This window comes from Penicillium riverlandense, assembly GCF_028828495.1.
Source record: "Penicillium riverlandense strain IBT 135883 chromosome Unknown utg000011l_segment0_segment0, whole genome shotgun sequence".
Classification (NCBI taxonomy): Eukaryota; Fungi; Ascomycota; class Eurotiomycetes; order Eurotiales; family Aspergillaceae; genus Penicillium; species Penicillium riverlandense.
The window spans coordinates 1,284,811-1,301,981 of NW_026643201.1; the positions used below are offsets into that span (position 1 = coordinate 1,284,811).

The 17,171-nt window shown below is 55.6% G+C and overlaps 8 protein-coding genes across 8 annotated transcripts; 4 read left to right on the forward strand and 4 right to left on the reverse strand.

Annotated features, from left to right (window-relative positions):
• Window positions 1-115: 115 nt before the first annotated feature.
• N7474_011222 (D-2-hydroxyacid dehydrogenase family protein) lies at window positions 116-1,223 on the reverse strand (the record flags this gene model as incomplete). The annotated part of the gene is made up of 2 exons (XM_057202632.1): window positions 116-818; window positions 880-1,223. The coding sequence occupies 2 exons, from the start codon at window positions 1,221-1,223 to the stop codon at window positions 116-118; spliced, it is 1,047 nt and encodes a 348-aa protein (XP_057047916.1).
• Window positions 1,224-1,431: 208 nt separating this feature from the next.
• On the reverse strand, window positions 1,432-2,959 carry N7474_011223 (putative guanine deaminase; the record flags this gene model as incomplete). The annotated part of the gene is made up of 3 exons (XM_057202633.1): window positions 1,432-2,542; window positions 2,594-2,615; window positions 2,677-2,959. 3 exons carry the CDS (start codon window positions 2,957-2,959, stop codon window positions 1,432-1,434), a joined length of 1,416 nt encoding a protein of 471 aa, XP_057047917.1.
• Window positions 2,960-3,144: 185 nt separating this feature from the next.
• N7474_011224 (putative C6 transcription factor) lies at window positions 3,145-5,517 on the reverse strand (the record flags this gene model as incomplete). Its single annotated transcript, XM_057202634.1, has 3 exons — window positions 3,145-3,920; window positions 3,976-5,362; window positions 5,446-5,517. 3 exons carry the CDS (start codon window positions 5,515-5,517, stop codon window positions 3,145-3,147), a joined length of 2,235 nt encoding a protein of 744 aa, XP_057047918.1.
• Window positions 5,518-5,658: 141 nt separating this feature from the next.
• Window positions 5,659-6,406, forward strand: N7474_011225 (lysozyme; the record flags this gene model as incomplete). Its single annotated transcript, XM_057202635.1, has 2 exons — window positions 5,659-5,823; window positions 5,873-6,406. 2 exons carry the CDS (start codon window positions 5,659-5,661, stop codon window positions 6,404-6,406), a joined length of 699 nt encoding a protein of 232 aa, XP_057047919.1.
• Window positions 6,407-7,274: 868 nt separating this feature from the next.
• N7474_011226 (GNAT family N-acetyltransferase) lies at window positions 7,275-8,010 on the forward strand (the record flags this gene model as incomplete). Its single annotated transcript, XM_057202636.1, has 2 exons — window positions 7,275-7,695; window positions 7,757-8,010. 2 exons carry the CDS (start codon window positions 7,275-7,277, stop codon window positions 8,008-8,010), a joined length of 675 nt encoding a protein of 224 aa, XP_057047920.1.
• Window positions 8,011-8,329: 319 nt separating this feature from the next.
• optF (uncharacterized protein) lies at window positions 8,330-11,005 on the reverse strand (the record flags this gene model as incomplete). Its single annotated transcript, XM_057202637.1, has 6 exons — window positions 8,330-8,529; window positions 8,579-8,848; window positions 8,910-9,124; window positions 9,177-10,504; window positions 10,567-10,755; window positions 10,955-11,005. 6 exons carry the CDS (start codon window positions 11,003-11,005, stop codon window positions 8,330-8,332), a joined length of 2,253 nt encoding a protein of 750 aa, XP_057047921.1.
• Window positions 11,006-11,661: 656 nt separating this feature from the next.
• N7474_011228 (FAD-dependent oxidoreductase) lies at window positions 11,662-12,845 on the forward strand (the record flags this gene model as incomplete). The annotated part of the gene is made up of 3 exons (XM_057202638.1): window positions 11,662-12,036; window positions 12,090-12,487; window positions 12,557-12,845. 3 exons carry the CDS (start codon window positions 11,662-11,664, stop codon window positions 12,843-12,845), a joined length of 1,062 nt encoding a protein of 353 aa, XP_057047922.1.
• Window positions 12,846-13,892: 1,047 nt separating this feature from the next.
• On the forward strand, window positions 13,893-16,073 carry fos-1 (sensor histidine kinase/response regulator Fos-1/TcsA; the record flags this gene model as incomplete). Its single annotated transcript, XM_057202639.1, has 1 exon — window positions 13,893-16,073. One exon carries the CDS (start codon window positions 13,893-13,895, stop codon window positions 16,071-16,073), a length of 2,181 nt encoding a protein of 726 aa, XP_057047923.1.
• Between the last annotated feature and the right edge of the window lie 1,098 nt (window positions 16,074-17,171).

Sequence of the window (17,171 nt, forward strand, 5' to 3'; positions counted from 1 at the left end):
CAGCATTAGACTCGGAGATCCATCGGAAGTGGGAAGACATAATCCACATGAAAAAAAAAGGACTGCTACAACGGGAACCATGTCCGAAGAATGACAGCGTGCTATGCTAGATTCTCTACAATTTCCCCAATTCATTCATCGGCAGCTGCAAGGGTTTCCCGTCCAGCCATCGCTCGAGATTCTCGGCCACTTCCCGATACCACCCGTGCATCAGATCCTCTTCTCCGTAGCCCATGTGCGGTGAGAGCAACACCTCGCTGCGCCCGTCCTCGCCCCACGCGGTCGTCCGCCACGGGCTGTTGGCTGGGAGTGGCTCCGGATCAAACACATCTAAGGCGGCGCCCCGGATTTGACCAGCGTTGAGAGCGTCCAGGAGAGCGGACTCGTCAATCAACGGCCCGCGAGACGTGTTCAAAATCATGGCCGTCGGGCGCATGGTCGCGAGTTCGGCCTTGCCGACGATTCCACGGGAGCGCTCGCTGAGGACATAATGAACGCTGACAACGTCGGCGCGGGAAAAGAAGTCGCGCTTGGATGCGACCACTTCGAAGGTGCCCGCCGGGAGACCTTGTGCCGCGGCCTGTTCGTCCGCTTTGGCCTGGGTCAAGTTCGCGGACCAGGCGATAACCTTCATGCCAAAGGCCTGCACGGCAATCTTGCCCACCTGCGATCCCAGCTTCCCGAGACCCAGCAGTGCCAGGGTCTTGTTGGACAGATTCATGCCCAGCGAGCCCTGCCATGCCCCTCGTTTGACGGCGGCATCGTCGCGCGCCACATGTCGGGCTAGGGCTAGGATCAATGCCCACGTATGTTGCACCCTGTATGAATGAGCGTAAGCACCCCGAATGCTCAAGATATTCTGATGGTCCATTTTCATACGTTGAATTAACGCCCGGGGGCCGGCCTGCCGTGCCGGCCACGGGAATGTTTCGATCGGCGCATGCTTGCAGGTCAAGGGACAGGTTGCGCGTGCCCGTGGTCAGCAGCAGCTTTAAGTTCGGCAGCGCGGCGATGGTCTGGGCAGCGAAGGGCGTGCGCTCACGCATGGCCAACACGCCGTCAAAAGGCTCGAGGCGCCGGATGAGCTCATCGTGCTGTGCGGGGACTCGCGGGTCGAGGGTTTCGGGGAAACTGACGACGTCGACACGCGAGGCTAGATGGGCAAAGTAGGGTGGTGCGATGCCCTGATAGTCATCTAGGATGGCGAACTTAAGTTTGGCCATAGTGTGAGGGTGAGAGTGTGCAACATGAGTCTCGAGTCGTTCCTAAGTATCTAACTACTATAGCCGGGGGATGAAGTTCCCCACTGCGGCAGTTGGCTCTTCCGCCGGACTTTGAACTTCCGTCGTAAAATACATACGATTATAAATAATAATAATTGATCATGATACGCTTTAACAGGTGCAGAAATGGGTAACAAGACGCACTATATCATACTTTCACCGACCGTCCTCTCACATACACCTTGGCGATGTTGCGGTCGTCGCCGGTCATGAGAAACTTCTCAAAGATCACGGAGATGGAGTCCTCCTCTTCGACGGGAGTCATCACTGCCAGATTTTCTAGGTCCATCGTATGGATCTCCAGCGCATCAAACTCCTTACCAACCACAAAATTGCCGATCCGGTCATCGAGACCACAGACCTGAGCTCCCCCTAAAGTGGCTAGGAAGAAGCCTTCATGCAGCGACAGAGCCGGATCCTGACCCTGGGTCAGCATCTGCTGCGCATTCGAGACCACAAAGGCCTGCTTCATGACCTCCAGCATCGACGATGAATGCCCGCCGCCACTGTCCGTGCCGAGTCCAACCTTGATTCCACGGCGCAGGTACTCGCGGATCGGGGCGACCATGAAGTCTTGCATGGTAGTGTTGGAGACAGGGCAGTGAGAAATGCCACAGCGAAGCTCTTGTAGGCGATGGATCTCTTCCTCCTGCAAGAAGATGCAGTGTGCCAGAATGGACCGCTCGTTGAGCAAGCCAAATCTCTGGTAAAGGTCGGTCTCCGTCCCAAATTCTGGGAATAGTTGATGGGTATACTTTATTTCATCCTTGGCTTCATTGAAGTGTGTCTGGATAGGCAGATCGGGGTGTTCGCGGACGATTTCCCCGAGACCCTCGAGCAGTGGCGGGTCACAGCAGATCGCGAAGCGGGGCGTGATGATCGGTTTGATCAAGAGATTGTTGGGGTCGAGCTGTTGAACGTGCTTGATCAGGGCACGCGTTTCTAGCAGAGATTCGGACGCCGACTGGTCGCGGTACCAGTCTGGCGCGTTCCGGTTCATGTTGCACTTGCCGATAAACGCCCGTTGTCCTTTGTCCAAGCAGACATCGGCGAGGATGCGCGAACCTTCGCCGTGAAAGGAGCCATAATAGGAAGCCATGGTGATGCCCTGCTGGAGGAATCCAGTGACGCAGGAGGTGTACATGCGACGGGCATACTCCGGATCGGCGAACTTGGCCTCATGCGTGAAAGTAACCTGGTCCAGCCAGTCGAGGAGCGTCAGGCCGCGGCCAACTCCGCGCTGGGCCCATTGAGGTGCACTGTACGGTGTTAGTTGATACAAACACTCCAGAATGAGCTCTGAACATTACTGATTGTGGGTGTCGATGAAGCCTACAAAGAAGTACAGATTAGCTTGAAACTCCTCCTGGACAGATCGATCAAGGACATTCACCTGGACAAAGAAACTCGCCGCGGCGAAGATACTTCACGGGGAAGACATCGGGGGCATAGCCATGCTCCGCCACGATGGCATTGATGCGGTGTGGATGTGTGTCGGCCTGGAGGGCCTGGATGGTGCCCGCTTTATCGACGAGCACGAAACAGTCCTGCAGAATCTCGAGCTCGTCGAGGCTGTGCGAGTGGACGACAGTGCCATGGAAGCCCAGCGGGAGACCAGATGCCGGCGTGGTGATTTTGTCCAACTCGTCCATCGTGGTGAATCGATCAACAATCATGATCCGAGGGCGAGTCCCGCGCTTTATCTTCTCCACTCGGCTTATCGGCGATACGCAGGGATGACGCTATAGTTATTCAAAACAATCAAGTTTTCTTGGATCTATACACGGGCCGCGAATCAAAGAATATACAGAATTCCGCCCCGACAAAAAACTCCCTCTAGCGAAAACATCTATGAACCGACTTAAATGGTATAGTACGACGCCATCTCCTCCTGGAACCAATTGTAAGAGTAGGACAGCTGCTCCGCCATCTGCGGGTCGATCATTGGTACAGTCCCGCTGCTATCCACAAGCAGGACATCATCGAGAATTGGCGCCAATGGGAGTGGAGGAGGTGGCGGCGCGGCCAGAGAGATGGGAGGTTGGGGCGGACCGGGAGCTGGAGGCTGCGGAACCGGCTGACTTGGCTCCATCTGCTGTTGCTGGTGGGCCATCTGGCTGAAAATCGTCGTGCTCTGATGCCGGAAGGTCTCCGCCAACCGATCGACCCCTGGTCGCCGCTTGCCAAACTCCTCCAGCAGCACAACCACCGCCTGGGTGGCCCGGCGCATCATCTGTTCGTCCGGGTGCCAAGGGGCCGGTCGAGCTTCCCGCAAGGCACGCGCATTCTGTTCCAGACACCACAGGATGGTGATACCCGCAAAATACACTTGGCTCAAGGTCAACCAGATCCACTTGAGCTTGCCGACCGAATAGCTGTCCCAGTAGGACCGGATGACCTGGATGCTGGAGTCCCCGCAGCTGATAATACTGGTCGTGTCGGGGGTCGGATTGTGCTGACTCGGGCGATACATCAGCAGCAGGGTCGTATAGTACAGATAATCGTAGTAGGAGGTGGAATACAGAAGCGCCGATGGGAACACCGGGGCAGACATGCGCCAGTCATCAACCTCCCGGCGGAATTGGCTGAGAGTGGCCGCGACTTCGCGTGGAGGTGGCTGTGGTCGACTGCTGTATACTGACGGACAAATGAGAAAAGAAAACCAGTCCAGGCCCATGGAGGGACCACTTACAGTATCGGTAGATGCGCGAAAAGATGCGGCGCAAGCGTATCACCTGCACCGGAATGGTCATGGCACTAGCCCCGGGAACTTCGGTGCCATCGTCATTGAGCTCTCGCGGGAGACTCACACTGATATCCTCGTCGGCAATTCCTAAAGGTCGACCCAGAGTGCTGGCAATCAGCCGATCGAGATTGTAGAGACTCCAGAAGGCTCGTTTGGCCATTTCATCTTCCTCCATGGTCGGATAAGACCGGGCCTTGTGCAGGCCCAGGCTCGTCGCCAGGCGCATGGCGGTTCCCAACACATGCCAGATACTTGGGCCTGCGGTCGCAAAGGACGTATAAAGCGCTAACCCCAGCAAGGCCCGGACCGACGGTAGGTCTTCATTCTGCAACGCTAGCGGCAGGGTCTCCTGGCTAGCGTGGTAAAACTCCGCCGGCTTAGCCGAGTCTACAGACCCGATCAGCAGCGCAATAGCCATGGTTATGTGGTAGGCATTGTGCACCTCGGACGTTGGCACCCCGCCGCTATAGATGTGGCGCAAATGGTTCATAAAGTCCAAGCGGGACATGAATGGGTACTGATACCCTATGCTGTCAAAATACTGGCCGGCCACCTGCTCTGCTTCCTCCAACGACGACAGGCGCAGGACCCGCGGGGCGGATGTGGGGCGCGCGACGGATGGGCGACGATGTTCTAATTGATCGCGAAAAATCTCCCCGACGTTGGGGAGCTCGGTGCCCACCCCGGTCGTCGTCTCGGACCCCGTCGGACCAGCTGGTGCAGGCGAGCCGCTACTGCCGGCAGGACTGGGAATCGATGGCGGCGCACGACTGCCCGTCGCGATCATTGCCGGCACTTGGTACCACCAGTCCGGGTCTCCCTCACCATCGACCGGGGTGCCCGTGGCCAAGTCGGCCACCGAGATACCCGACTTGCGGCGCACGATCTCCTCCAGCCATTGCACTCGCTTCTGCAGGTTCTCCAGCTGATCGCGGGGCACGGAGGTGTTGGCGACTTGCGGGCCCGGCGGCGGGATGGTGCAGCGCACGCCGGCGCGCGTACACGCGGAGCAGTTGGGATAGCGAAAGTCACATTTCTTCTTGCGCTTGCGACAGAAATCGCAGGCCGTAGACACGCGCTTGCTGCGCGCGGGGCTGGAGTCGAGAGGGGAGACGGGAGCGGGCAGATGCGACCAGGACGAGGGGAGGGACGGGGGATTATTGGAGTCGAGGCGAAACTTGCCCAACTGGTCGCGGAAGTCTTTGTTGCCGGTGCTCATGGTGAGGGCGGCTAGAACCGCAGCCCATGGTGGTATTATTGGGGGAGAGAGAATGAAGAGGTGAGAAGACGTGAAACCCAGGCTCTGCCGATCGGTGACGACAAGGGCAGCATTCTGCGAGCCCAGTAGTGGAACCCTCGTTCAGGGTCCGGCGATGAAACACTCCCGGTAGCCCTCACTGGCCGGCACTGCCTCACAGTGCCTGCAGAGACTCGTCGCCCCCAACGATCTGCCGAGTTTGTTTCTTTACGGATACGATTGATCTGCATCTTTGATACGAATCTTGGTTTTAGCTGGCGCATAAATAGAGCCATCGACGCTCTCTTCTCTCTCCAATTCATTCGCTACGAACTAATAACGAAGATCAACTTCCATTACTATATACGATTCTTTCTTATATATTGATCAGGATGAAGACCACCGCTGTCTCACTGCTGCTGTCCGCTGGCATAGCCACGGCCAGCCCCCTCGCTCCCCGCTCCGGTGGAGTCCAGGGTTTTGATATTTCCAGCTATCAGGGCACCGTCGACTTCTCCGGAGCTTACAGCTCGGGAGCCCGCTTTGTGATCATCAAGGTAAGGGTACCCGTCCTGCGATTTGGTGGCACCCGACTGACTCGGCCAGGCCACCGAGGGCACCAGCTATATCGACTCGGAGTTTTCCAGCCACTATGAGGGTGCGACCAGCGCAGGTCTGATCCGTGGAGGCTACCACTTCGCCCACCCGGACGACAGCTCCGGTGCGGACCAGGCCACCTACTTCCTCGCACACGGTGGCGGCTGGACCAATGACGGCCAGACCCTGCCGGGCATGTTGGACATTGAATATAACCCGGACGGCTCCGAGTGCTACGGGCTGAGCGCATCCGACATGGTCTCCTGGATCTCGGACTTTGGCGAGACGTATAACAGCAAGACCGGTCGATACCCTATGATCTACTCGACGGCTGACTGGTGGAGCACCTGCACTGGTGATAGCACCGCCTTCAGCACCGACTACCCGCTGGTGCTGGCGCAGTATGCCAGCTCCATCAGCACCGTGCCCGGTGGCTGGCCCTACCAGAGCTTCTGGCAGAACGCCGATAGCTACACCTATGGTGGTGATTCCGACATCTGGAACGGCGACTCGGACTCGCTCTCCACCTTCGCCAAGGGCTAGGAGACGGAAAGGACATAGGCCTCTGTTGGATTAGAGAACTGTAGATATGTCTGTCGCTACCGCCGTATATACACTGAATTCAGTATATTTGCACATAACCTTCCAAGTCTATATTTATGTGTACAGAAGGGTCGAGTGTAAAGAAAGTATGGGGATCATCATCTATTAGTACCATTTGTGTCGCTTGCCGCGAGCAGTCGTGTATGCTCGGCCTTCAACTTCCGGGGGTCGTCCTCTTCAAACCAGTAGGCCCACGTGTTGAATCCCGGCTAGACCGCAATCCCACGTGCTGCATCTGCTGCCGTGCCAGGGCCCGTCTGGATCTATCCGCGCACTCATCAACGAGGCTGTCAGTCTGTCTATGTTTCCGTTTTCCAGAAACGCCACCAAAGGTCCAACCTGCTCGCGCAGAAAGATCATTCCATGCGTGCTCGACGCCTTGCAACGGGGGCAACGAGTATTTGCCCGCCATATACACCAGCGCCGTAAACTCGGGAACCATGACCAGGCACGCCGCTCCGATGGCCCAGTAGTCAAGGGAGACGAGGGTCTCGGGCCGAAGTGGGGAGGATGAGGAGGGTGGCCCGAGTCTCATCCGCAGGAAAAAGTCCTTGGACACCTGATAGGTAGACACCGAATCCGGCCCGGCCACTTTTGGTCCCAGATCGGATGTTTAGTGCCAGAGATTCAGGGGATCGAGATCGCTTAGCATCGAGCCCACGAACGTTGTGGGGCCAGACCGAGTCGGAATTGCGGAGTCCCAAAGGAGGAAATGCAATGAAAGGCATAAGCTCTGACTCATCATCTCTAAGTTAACTAACTAGTTGACTAAAAGATTATTGCTTCCTCTCTCGCTACTATCATCACCATGGCTCTCATCGTTCGCTATGCCACCGAGGCCGACGTCAAGGCCCTGACCCGCATCAACGTTGTCTGCTTTCAGCAGTACGGCATGCTCCGGGCCATGTTTCCCCAGAGCGATGTGCCTACCCTGATGGAGTTCAAAGTGCTCAATGCCATGAAGCACTTGGCCAACCCTCAGATGAATGTCTTGACTGTTGATGACCCGGTGACCAAGGAGGCCGTGTCCTATACCCGCTGGCTGATTCCCAAATCCCTGGGCTTCACCCCTAGCACGCCGGATCTGAGCGAGAGGGGACTGGCCCTGGCCGAGGCGGCCAAGAATCCCCTACAACATGCGCCTCAGCCCGTCAATGAGAGCGTTTACAATGGCTTCCGCAAGATGCTGGAGGAGGCACGCGGGAGACACACCACCGATCGCGACATGAGTAAGTAGTCGTAGTAGTCTTTCTCTGCCATTGATAGTGGATGATTGACCAATCTCTCCAGTCCTGGACCTACTAGCCACGTTGCCATCCCACCAGGGGCGCGGTATTGGGTCTGCGCTGCTCCGATGGGGCACGGAGAAGGCCGATGCCTGGCAGGCACGCATCTTCCTGGAAGCAACGCCAGAGGGTATTCCCGTCTACCTCAAGCACGGCTGGAAGATCGTGGAGGAGGTCACCCTGGATTTGGACGCCCATGGTGCCTCCGGACGGGAGACGTTTACCCTGATGATGCGCGACCCGGTTCCAGCCAAGTGAATAGGAGGATATACAATCGATATACCACCCCGCTATAGTCCACTTTGAAATAGGTGTTTGAGAAGAGATCAATTGGATGCCGAGAAGGCAGCTGCAGCAGGAGGGAAGTGTAGCGGAAATGAGCATGTCGGAGGGGATAAAGCTGTGACAGTTCATTATCATTAGGTTATATACAGATCGAGGGCCAATCTCTGTGGAGGTTTTAATGGCTTGCTGGACGAGGATCAACTCCATCTCGAGAGGTCTCTACTTTTCAGAGCCCCCTTTTTTTCAAATTTCACCGACGTTCACTCCAAGCCACCGGTCCGCACGGATGATGCTAATGCCACGACCCCTTTGGGGGTCCAAAATAGCCTCGCGGCGGAATGCTCTGGTACGGCGTACCTTGCCCATCGGCCGTCTTGGTATACACGATATTGCCCCACCAGTTGAAAGAACCGGCTGGGAGCGTAATGCAGAAGAAAATGATGACGGTAGCCACTGCGACGCCGCAGTCCAGTGCGGCAGATAGCACGTAGTCTGTAACAGCACTTAGCAAGTGGCGGAAACAAGAAAGAGATAGACTAACTGTATTTCGACCACCAAGCGGGCTTCCGCCAGCGAAGTACGCCGTTGAAGATCACATTGATCACCCACCACGAGGAGAAACTCACACCGGTGGCCGGAGGGACAAGACTCATGGCCCCGAACGCAACGGGCCAGGAAAGATAATTAATTCTTTTCCATTTTCGGCCTAGGAGATAGGTGACGACCACCACAACAGGCCCGGCGAGAAAGAACCACAGCAGATTGCTATAAATCTGCCCGGGGGAGAACAATCGACTGGGGCCGATAGCGCCTAGACGACTCGATTTAGCAACGGTTCAGGATGGCAACTTAGGTCTGCCAGGAATAAATACCCCAGATGAGAGAAGATGAATAGGTCACCCGCCCATGAGGACAGATAAAATTGCCTTCCGCGTCCGATGTACAGACGCCGTTGATACGGGTGATCATGAAGACGGTCACCCCACATTGGACAACGGCTCCGACGAGCGTGGCGATTCCCTGGGCAAAAAACAACGTACGCGGTGCAATATGCATATAGTGTGCCAGCTTCATATCCGAGACGAATCTGGGAAAGGTCAGCGAGAAGAATTATGCAGGGGTGCGTAGTGGGTACTAACTCTAGGCCTTGGGAGACGGCGACATAGCCATAGAATTTGAACGTCATGTTGGCCATTGGTCTTCCGAGAAAGGCGTAGCCACCGATAAACTCGGTGAGCAAGTTAAGTTGGTTGCTGCTGATGTTGGTGACGGCTTTGACAATGCCCACCGGGACAAAATAAATGATGGGAAGCACAAATGCCAACAGCACACCCCACACGGGCAGACCGGTATGCCACACTTCGTTGGTTACAATGCTCAGCACGAACATTAACACGGTCACCGCACCGAACCACCACCACGGCACGCCCTGATATACAGACATGAGTCGCGAGTGAACGTCCAGCTTGTTCGTGCCCTTCCACTGCCGCCATATATCCCCACCATGGTATAGGCTGACGTGGACAAAGATCCCTGTCAGGTTGGCGAAGGCGACGCCGTACGTGACGGCATACCCGGCCGGCAGAAACATGGGCGAATAATCCCGATATGCGGTCTGGTTGACTGTGCCTTTCGGAGTCATGATGCGGCTGGTGTCATAGCTGTTCCCCATATTGTCAAAAGTATTGGAGTTAAGGAGCGGTAGGTATGCTGAATACCAAGTGTTGGTGTAGTAAATGATGGGGCAAATGAGCCAGAAGAAAAGTGCAAACGATCCCATCACATTGAGGCCGGCCCAAAAGGGCACTAGAAGTGGGCTTTGGTTGGCATAAACGACCTGCGCCCAGTCGAAGGTCAACATCGACATGCCCAGTCCCGTGGTCTGTCCAAACAATTGATTCACCACGACGTTGGATGGCACAATCCAGCAGATGAAACTGAACGTACTTAGGCCAGTGAAGAGATATCCTGGCACAAAGTACCAGACAGAGCCGCCGATGAAGATGAACAGAAAAAATCGGAGACGGGAGATCCGCCAGCCGTCAGCGATCTGATTTGTACGAGAATGTAGCGTCGCCAGGAGTGCCGCATTCGACAGCACCCCGGGCCAGATCATTGACGCCGGGCCAACCAGCCAGCGAGCAGCCATCCCGGCGATGCCAAACCCGAGCAGCTGCGTGGTGATGCAGAGAAGAACCTCAAACCCGCCTTGGGACGGCATACCATAAAATTTGACCACTGCCTCAATGACCTGGGTGGCAGCGGCGGAGCCAAAGGCGACATTGGCCATGATAGTGATCAGCGCATGCTCCTTGATGTTGAAGTGCCGGTCGGGGTTCAGGATACCGAGAGGCATCCATCTGCCCCATGCTCGCCCGACGGGGAATGCCAAAAGCTGCGCTACCAGAGCGCTGATGGTGACACTCGGCTGGCGCAAGCTAAAGAACTGGTTCAGTCCGCTCCCGACCTGGAATTAATAGAGTGTGAGCAATGTCCATCGCAGCGGTGGCATCCATGACTTGAACTTACAATAGTGAACACAAGGCCAATCGTCCACATGCGGACGGTGTTTACCGGCAGCGTCATATCATTGACTGGCTGGACGACGGCGCGCACCTCAGGGTAGGGCGAATTCTCCGCTTCATAGGGTAGGATTTTCTTTGCATCCTGATCGCGGAGGATGGCAGCCTCGTCGCAGACGTGGTCTGCGAGAGGTTCCTAGCAACCCGAATCCGTTAATTAAAAAACGACCGTTGCATGATGATGAATGACAATGCGATGATGCTCGTGGATCCCCTCAGAGCTAGCCCAGCACATACGTAACATGCATTACATAGTTCGCGAGGGGCGAGAAGGTCGCGATCGTGCAGGTGGAGATCCATCATCACAGTATACAAAGAAAGCGAGTGCAACCCACCTGGGACCATGAATTTCGCCGATTTTTCTCATCCTCGGTCGTGGGCTCCATCGCGCCCACGAGGCCGGAGATGACCGGGAGACGCCCCAGGACAGGGAACTGAGAGCGAGGATCCGACGCGGCCCCAATAATCCGGCGGCGATGGAGCGAGACGTGCAGGCGGCTCCGGCGCTACCCCAGACTTGGCGCGCCTGCAGCCGTGACAGACGGAGGGCAAGGATCGGATAGCCAGAACAAATCTGGGGCAGCTTTATGACATAATTTGGAATGTCGCCCAGGTCTGTCGGGCGAAATTGCGTATGACAGCCTGAATGGTGTGGTGCTAGAGTTATGTATGTAGGCCCAGAGTCCCCGGATAATGCGAGCGAAGAGGTGGTTGCATGTGGTGAGAAGTCGGTCCCGGGTGGCGGCTTGACCCGCCCAACTTGTGTTTATCAGAGGCTGAATGCTGGGCGATCGGGCCAGCCCGCCGTGCGACTTGCTCGGTCACCCAATGATAATACCTGATAAGGCGAAAGAGAAAAAGGAACTGCTGGATGATCGTCACGAACCAAACGGCCGATATAAAGCGTCCCAAGACGCCAAATAATGCCCCGGGTATCGTCATTCGGCGACGGGCTCTGAATGCCCCCTATACGCAAGGCCGTGCCTACCGCTGCTCCCATTGTTCCCGGGCGTCTTTCACACGGTACCTGCTCATCGCCATCATGGACGAAAGTGCCATCGCCACGTTCGATGTGCCCTTCTCTCAGCGGCCTGTCATAATCTTAGGCGCGGGGATCATTGGGTGTGCGACAGCCCGACAACTGCTACTCCACGGCTTCCCGGTCGTGCTGGTGGCCGAATATCTGCCGGGCGACCAGAACATCTACTACGCATCCGCATGGGCAGGTGCGGCGTGGCATGCTGCTGGCGGCATCACGCCGGATCAGCGTTATTTCCAGGCCGTGACCCATCGCGTGTTGCTCAAGATGGCGCAGGACGACCCGAACTCGGGCGTCAGTGTCGTCGATGCTCGCGAATATCTCGAGCAAGAGCCGAAGCCGGACTCGGCGATTTGGGGCAGGACTGTCGTGTCCAAGGTGTGTATGTCTCGCCGGGTTTCGGGATATCCTTGCTCATTGTATTCTCACAGTTTCGCGAGTTGAACCCGGGGGAATATCCTTCGGAGTTCAACTGTGCATGGGCTTACGAGACTCTCGTGACTGATCCCACACGCCACATGCCCTATCTCGGAAAACTGGTAACTTCACTCGGCGGTCGGTTCATTCGGAAACGCGTGGAGTCGTTGCAGGAGCTGTACGATATGTTCCCAGAGTCGCGGGTGTTTATCAATGCGAGCGGGCTGGGAAGTAAGACGTTGACCGATGTGCAAGATGACCGTTGCTACCCTGAGCGCGGGCAGAATGTATTCCTGCGCACCGATCGATGCCACACGCTGTACTTCCGGAACGGCCAGGAGTACACATATATCATTCCCCGGCCCTTCTCCCAAGGGGTGGTCTTGGGTGGCGTCAAGCAGCCGGATAACCTGTGAGAACAGTCCCGCTTGAAAACCACATCTGAGGCTAACGGCTGGTCTTCTTTCTTTGTTCTTCTTAGCTCACCCGATGTGGACATGGACATTGCGCGGGATGAGATCGCCCGAGCTCATCGTCTAGCCCCTGAGATTGTCCCCGAACAGCCTGCCGCGCATGAGCTGAGCCACATCATCGGCATCCGTCCATCGCGCAGAGGGGGCTTCCGTCTGGACGCAGCGCAGGTACCTGGGAGCCGCACCGTGCTGTCTGCTTACGGCTTCGGCGGTGGAGGGTATGCCTTTTCCTACGGGATTGCCGATGCGCTGGTCAAGATGGTGGAGAAGACGGAGCGCGAGAACGTCATTGTCTGAAGCCAACGTCTTATAGCCATGCGTTGATGCACGCTGCAAATCATCTATATCCATCGTCTCTCCTGTTCTTCTCCCGTAGAACACCTCGTGACCTTCCGGTACTTGCCCTCGCCGTGCTGTTCCTTATTGTTCATAATCCTCTGCCTCATCATCCATCTCTCCCTTCCTCTCCTTCGTCCCGAGACCAGTTTACTAGTCACTTGTTTGTTTGGATTCTTCGCCCCTCCGTGTGACCCAGTTGGACCGTCAGTATTTTGCTCCTCCGGAAGCTAGAACAAAACCAAGAAAGAACAACCCCCCTGGCCCCAAGATAGCGTACGTGAGATTGACAATGACAAGCGTGGTTGTGTTGTTGCCGCGGCTGATCCCTGAGGCAGCAAAGGGCGAGACAAGAAAAGCCGTGCATGACGTCATTGGCGTTGATCCGGTGCCTCGCCCACCCCCCGTTCTTCGAGCCCACCCGTCCTTCGAGTTCCTGATTTGAATTCATATCCTACTCGTCGTCCAGCCTCGGCCCAGATCGATCCGGGAAGACTGACCGTGGTTCATTGGCACCTATCCGCGCAAAGACTGAATTCCCTCCCATCGGCGTTACCGGCTGTTGTGCGTTCTCGTTGGCACGCAGTGGCGGGGAACCCAACGGCGCTTTTTGCCAGCCAGTAAGCGACCGGCAGAGCGCTTCCACACTCTGGCTGGCCCTCAGTAGTCCGGCGTGGTCGAATGCCCGGTTTTTGTGTGTGTGCACTGCTATTTGGAAATTCAACAATAATAATAGCCACCCCCCGCCACGGGAAAATCTCTGCTGTCGTCGCCTGTTGGTTTGGAGACTGATCGACGCCCTGCCCTGTTTTCACCCTGGCCTTGCCTTGTTTACTTGTCTTTGCGCCGGAAATCTCGAACCATCCAGTCCTCCCTTGATCTGCTTTTTGCACGTCTCTCGTGGGTTCCTCGGACTTTTGACATCGCGACCGGTTCGAATGAGTCAAAAGACGCCGCTTCCTTCCCCTGTGTGCTGTTCCTGCCTCGTGGCAGGTCGGTCGTGTGAAGATGGTTCTGGATCAGCAGATGCTCCATCTCAATATTGGTGAAGACTGTCGGCCGATCAATTTTGCCGCGGTTATCACGCCTCCGTCGGAGAGTGAGTTGATCATGCGGCAGGATGGCCGGGACTCCGGAATCAAGGTGCAGGACACTACTGTGCAAGACACTACTGTGCAAGACCCTTCAATCGCCACCACCGAGGCCACTCCCGTGGCGGCATGCCCGACCCCGACCCCTACCGACGACACAATGTGCCGGATCTATCGTCGAACTCCTACCCCGACAATCATCTTGGACGGCTCCTTGCGGGTCGCCGAGGTGTCCGATAGTCACTTGGATATCTTTAAATCAACTAGGGGGCAGCTAATACATACCAGCGTGTATGACCTGGCACCACACATAGTTCCAGCGCCAGATATCGCGTTGTTGAGCGGTGCCTTGGGTGCGGCGTTTATCTCCCGAGCCGCTCAGACCATTGACCCCGTCTACGTCCATGCCTGCGATGCATTCTTCTCACTTCGAGTGACTCCGATCTACGAGGGCGATACCCTGATATACGTGCTCCTCGAAGCGCAGAACTCCAAGCGCGGACAGCCCGCATCAAAGGCAATTAGTGAGCAGACGTACCTCAACGAGACATACAAAATCTTGATCGACACGGTGAAGGACTACGCCATTTTTATGCTAGATACACGGGGTTACATTGCAACTTGGAACTCGGGTGCTCAAATTCTCAAGGGCTACAAACCCAACGAAATCATCGACAAGCACTTTTCTGTCTTTTATGGGCGCGAGGATCGCCTAAATGACAAGCCTGCGAAGGAGCTGGAGGTGTGTCTGCAGGAAGGCAAGGTGGAAGACGAAGGGTGGCGTTATCGAAAAGACGGGAGTCGATTCTGGGCCAACGTCATGATCACGCCCATCTATCAATTCGATCGGCACGTTGGCTTCGTGAAGGTGACCCGCGACCTGACCGAGCGCAAGGCCGCCGAGGCACGTCTGATTGATGCTTTTGAGGAATCTTCAAAATTAAAAACCGACTTTTTGGCCAACATGAGTCACGAGATCCGGACACCGATGAACGGGATGTCACTGGCGCTGACCATGCTTAGTCGGACGCCGTTGAATGATGAGCAGAAGGAGTACGTCTCCGTCCTCGAGGATTCAACGGCTATCCTGTTACAAGTCATTAATGACGTGCTGGACTACTCAAAATTGTCTTCCGGGTCCTTCTCCCTGAACGCGGATGTAATCAACATACCCAGCGTAGTCAATGCAGTCATCCGCAACTGCAAGGCTTCGCTGAAACCCGGGGTCGTTCTGGAGAGCACTATCAGCCCCGAATTTCCTGAAATCGTCAAAGGTGACCCTCTACGATTCCGCCAAGTTTTGCAAAATTTGGTCAGCAATGCCATCAAGTTCACGGACAGCGGCTACGTTCGTGTCGATACTACCTTCTCAGTGGATGGAAATGACCCTGACATGTATAACGTCTCAACCCAAGTGGTAGACTCCGGGATCGGTGTTCCTGAGGATGCCGTCAACACCCTCTTCACACCATTTACTCGATACGCAGACACCGCGACGAAGCGATACCAAGGCACAGGACTGGGACTTTCGATTTGCAAGAGTTTGGCTGAGCTTATGGAAGGGGCGGTGGGATTCCATTCGAACCCTGATGGGCCTGGCAGTGTGTTCTGGGCGACAGCAAGAATGGGTCGCCTCGACGTGCCCGTTCTCCAGGAGAGGTCCCGAGTCTGGCCGGTGATTGACACACATAGCGACTTGTCGGACTTGCTTCAGAAGATTGCCTCACAAAAGCACATCCTGCTCGTTGAGGACAACAAGGTGAACCAAACGATCATGCTCAAGCTGCTCGGCAGCCTGGGCTTCGGACGAGTCGATGCTGCTTGGGATGGCGCAGAAGCCGTGCGGATGGTGAAGCAGAAACCACTGGCATATAATCTGATTCTGATGGATATCAACATGCCTGTTATGGACGGCTTAGAAGCCACCGCGCAGATCCGCCTGACCCATAACGACTTGCCCATCATCGCACTCACTGGAAATGCCCTGAAAGGAGATGCTGAGACCTATTTGGCAAAAGGAATGAGTGACTACATTGCGAAACCCTTGCATCGCCAGCAGCTGGTCGAACTTCTGTGGAAGTGGTTTGAAGGATCTTGATTCAGCGAGCGTAGCTGCAACCGACTTTTCTCATGGCGTCTCTGTGAAGATCGCCAACCCGCCGTTCTCTCAAACCAGGCGCCGCTGTCTGTCAGACGGTTGTTGAAATAGACCCGTCATAAGCTGGTGAAGGTAATTGGGCCATTATTTGATGGCGACAGTCTCAGTAAACGAACTGAAATTGATCCGAGCAATCCGGTGGACCAGAGTCATTGCACCTCGGGGCGTCGGTCCATGTGATATTTCGGTAAGTGGTTTGTTTTTTGCCAACTTTGGTTCCGTTGATGTCGAGCTAACCAGCTCGCAGTAGCCATCACTGTCCGAAACCGGGCTGTGCGAAACCATGGCGTGCGATTTCCCATGTGCCTGCCGATGTCAAGCTCCGGCCAGAACCGTGGACCTCACTTCTGCTGGGACCGGTCCATGCTATGGTTTTGAATTGTGGGCCTGTGAAGAGTGACAGCCTCCTGTATCTCCTGACTTTGCTGTCTGTGCATGGATGGCACAGCCGTTACTGCACTGTATCCACAAAACTGTTCTCCCCCAATACTAATAGTAATGGGCGCTCCTAAAGAACGTGGGCAACCGCGGATATGCATGCGCGAGGACCGAGAGTCCTCCAAGGCTCCCCAACTGTACATCGTTTCTAGTTACAAGTGATGATGCCTACCTAGGTCTCGGTCGAATGCTATGTGCGGGGAAGGTGGGGGCAGTGGGACTGCCACGCCAGGCCCTACCTTGTACAGAACATTACTACTAGTAAAGGAACTATTGACCCTGACATCTGCCGGCCTCTTGTCATCGACGCCTGCAGGGTGACAAGAAGCACTGCAACCTCTTAACTAGATACCGGAAGGATCGAGTAGTTTGGTTTTTTTTTTATTTATTTGCATGTAGGTTCTCCGTACTTCTGTTGTTTATAGCAGATCATGAACTCCCAGTAACTTTCCGCTTAGCGTTTCTTGGCTCTCTCATCATCTACACACCTTATTACTGTATACAGTACAATAACAATGTTGCGCAGATTGATTAGTGAGTTAGTTACTGGAAATGATTAAGTCTACGTACGCCTCAACAATGATCTCCCGCTGCTGGCGT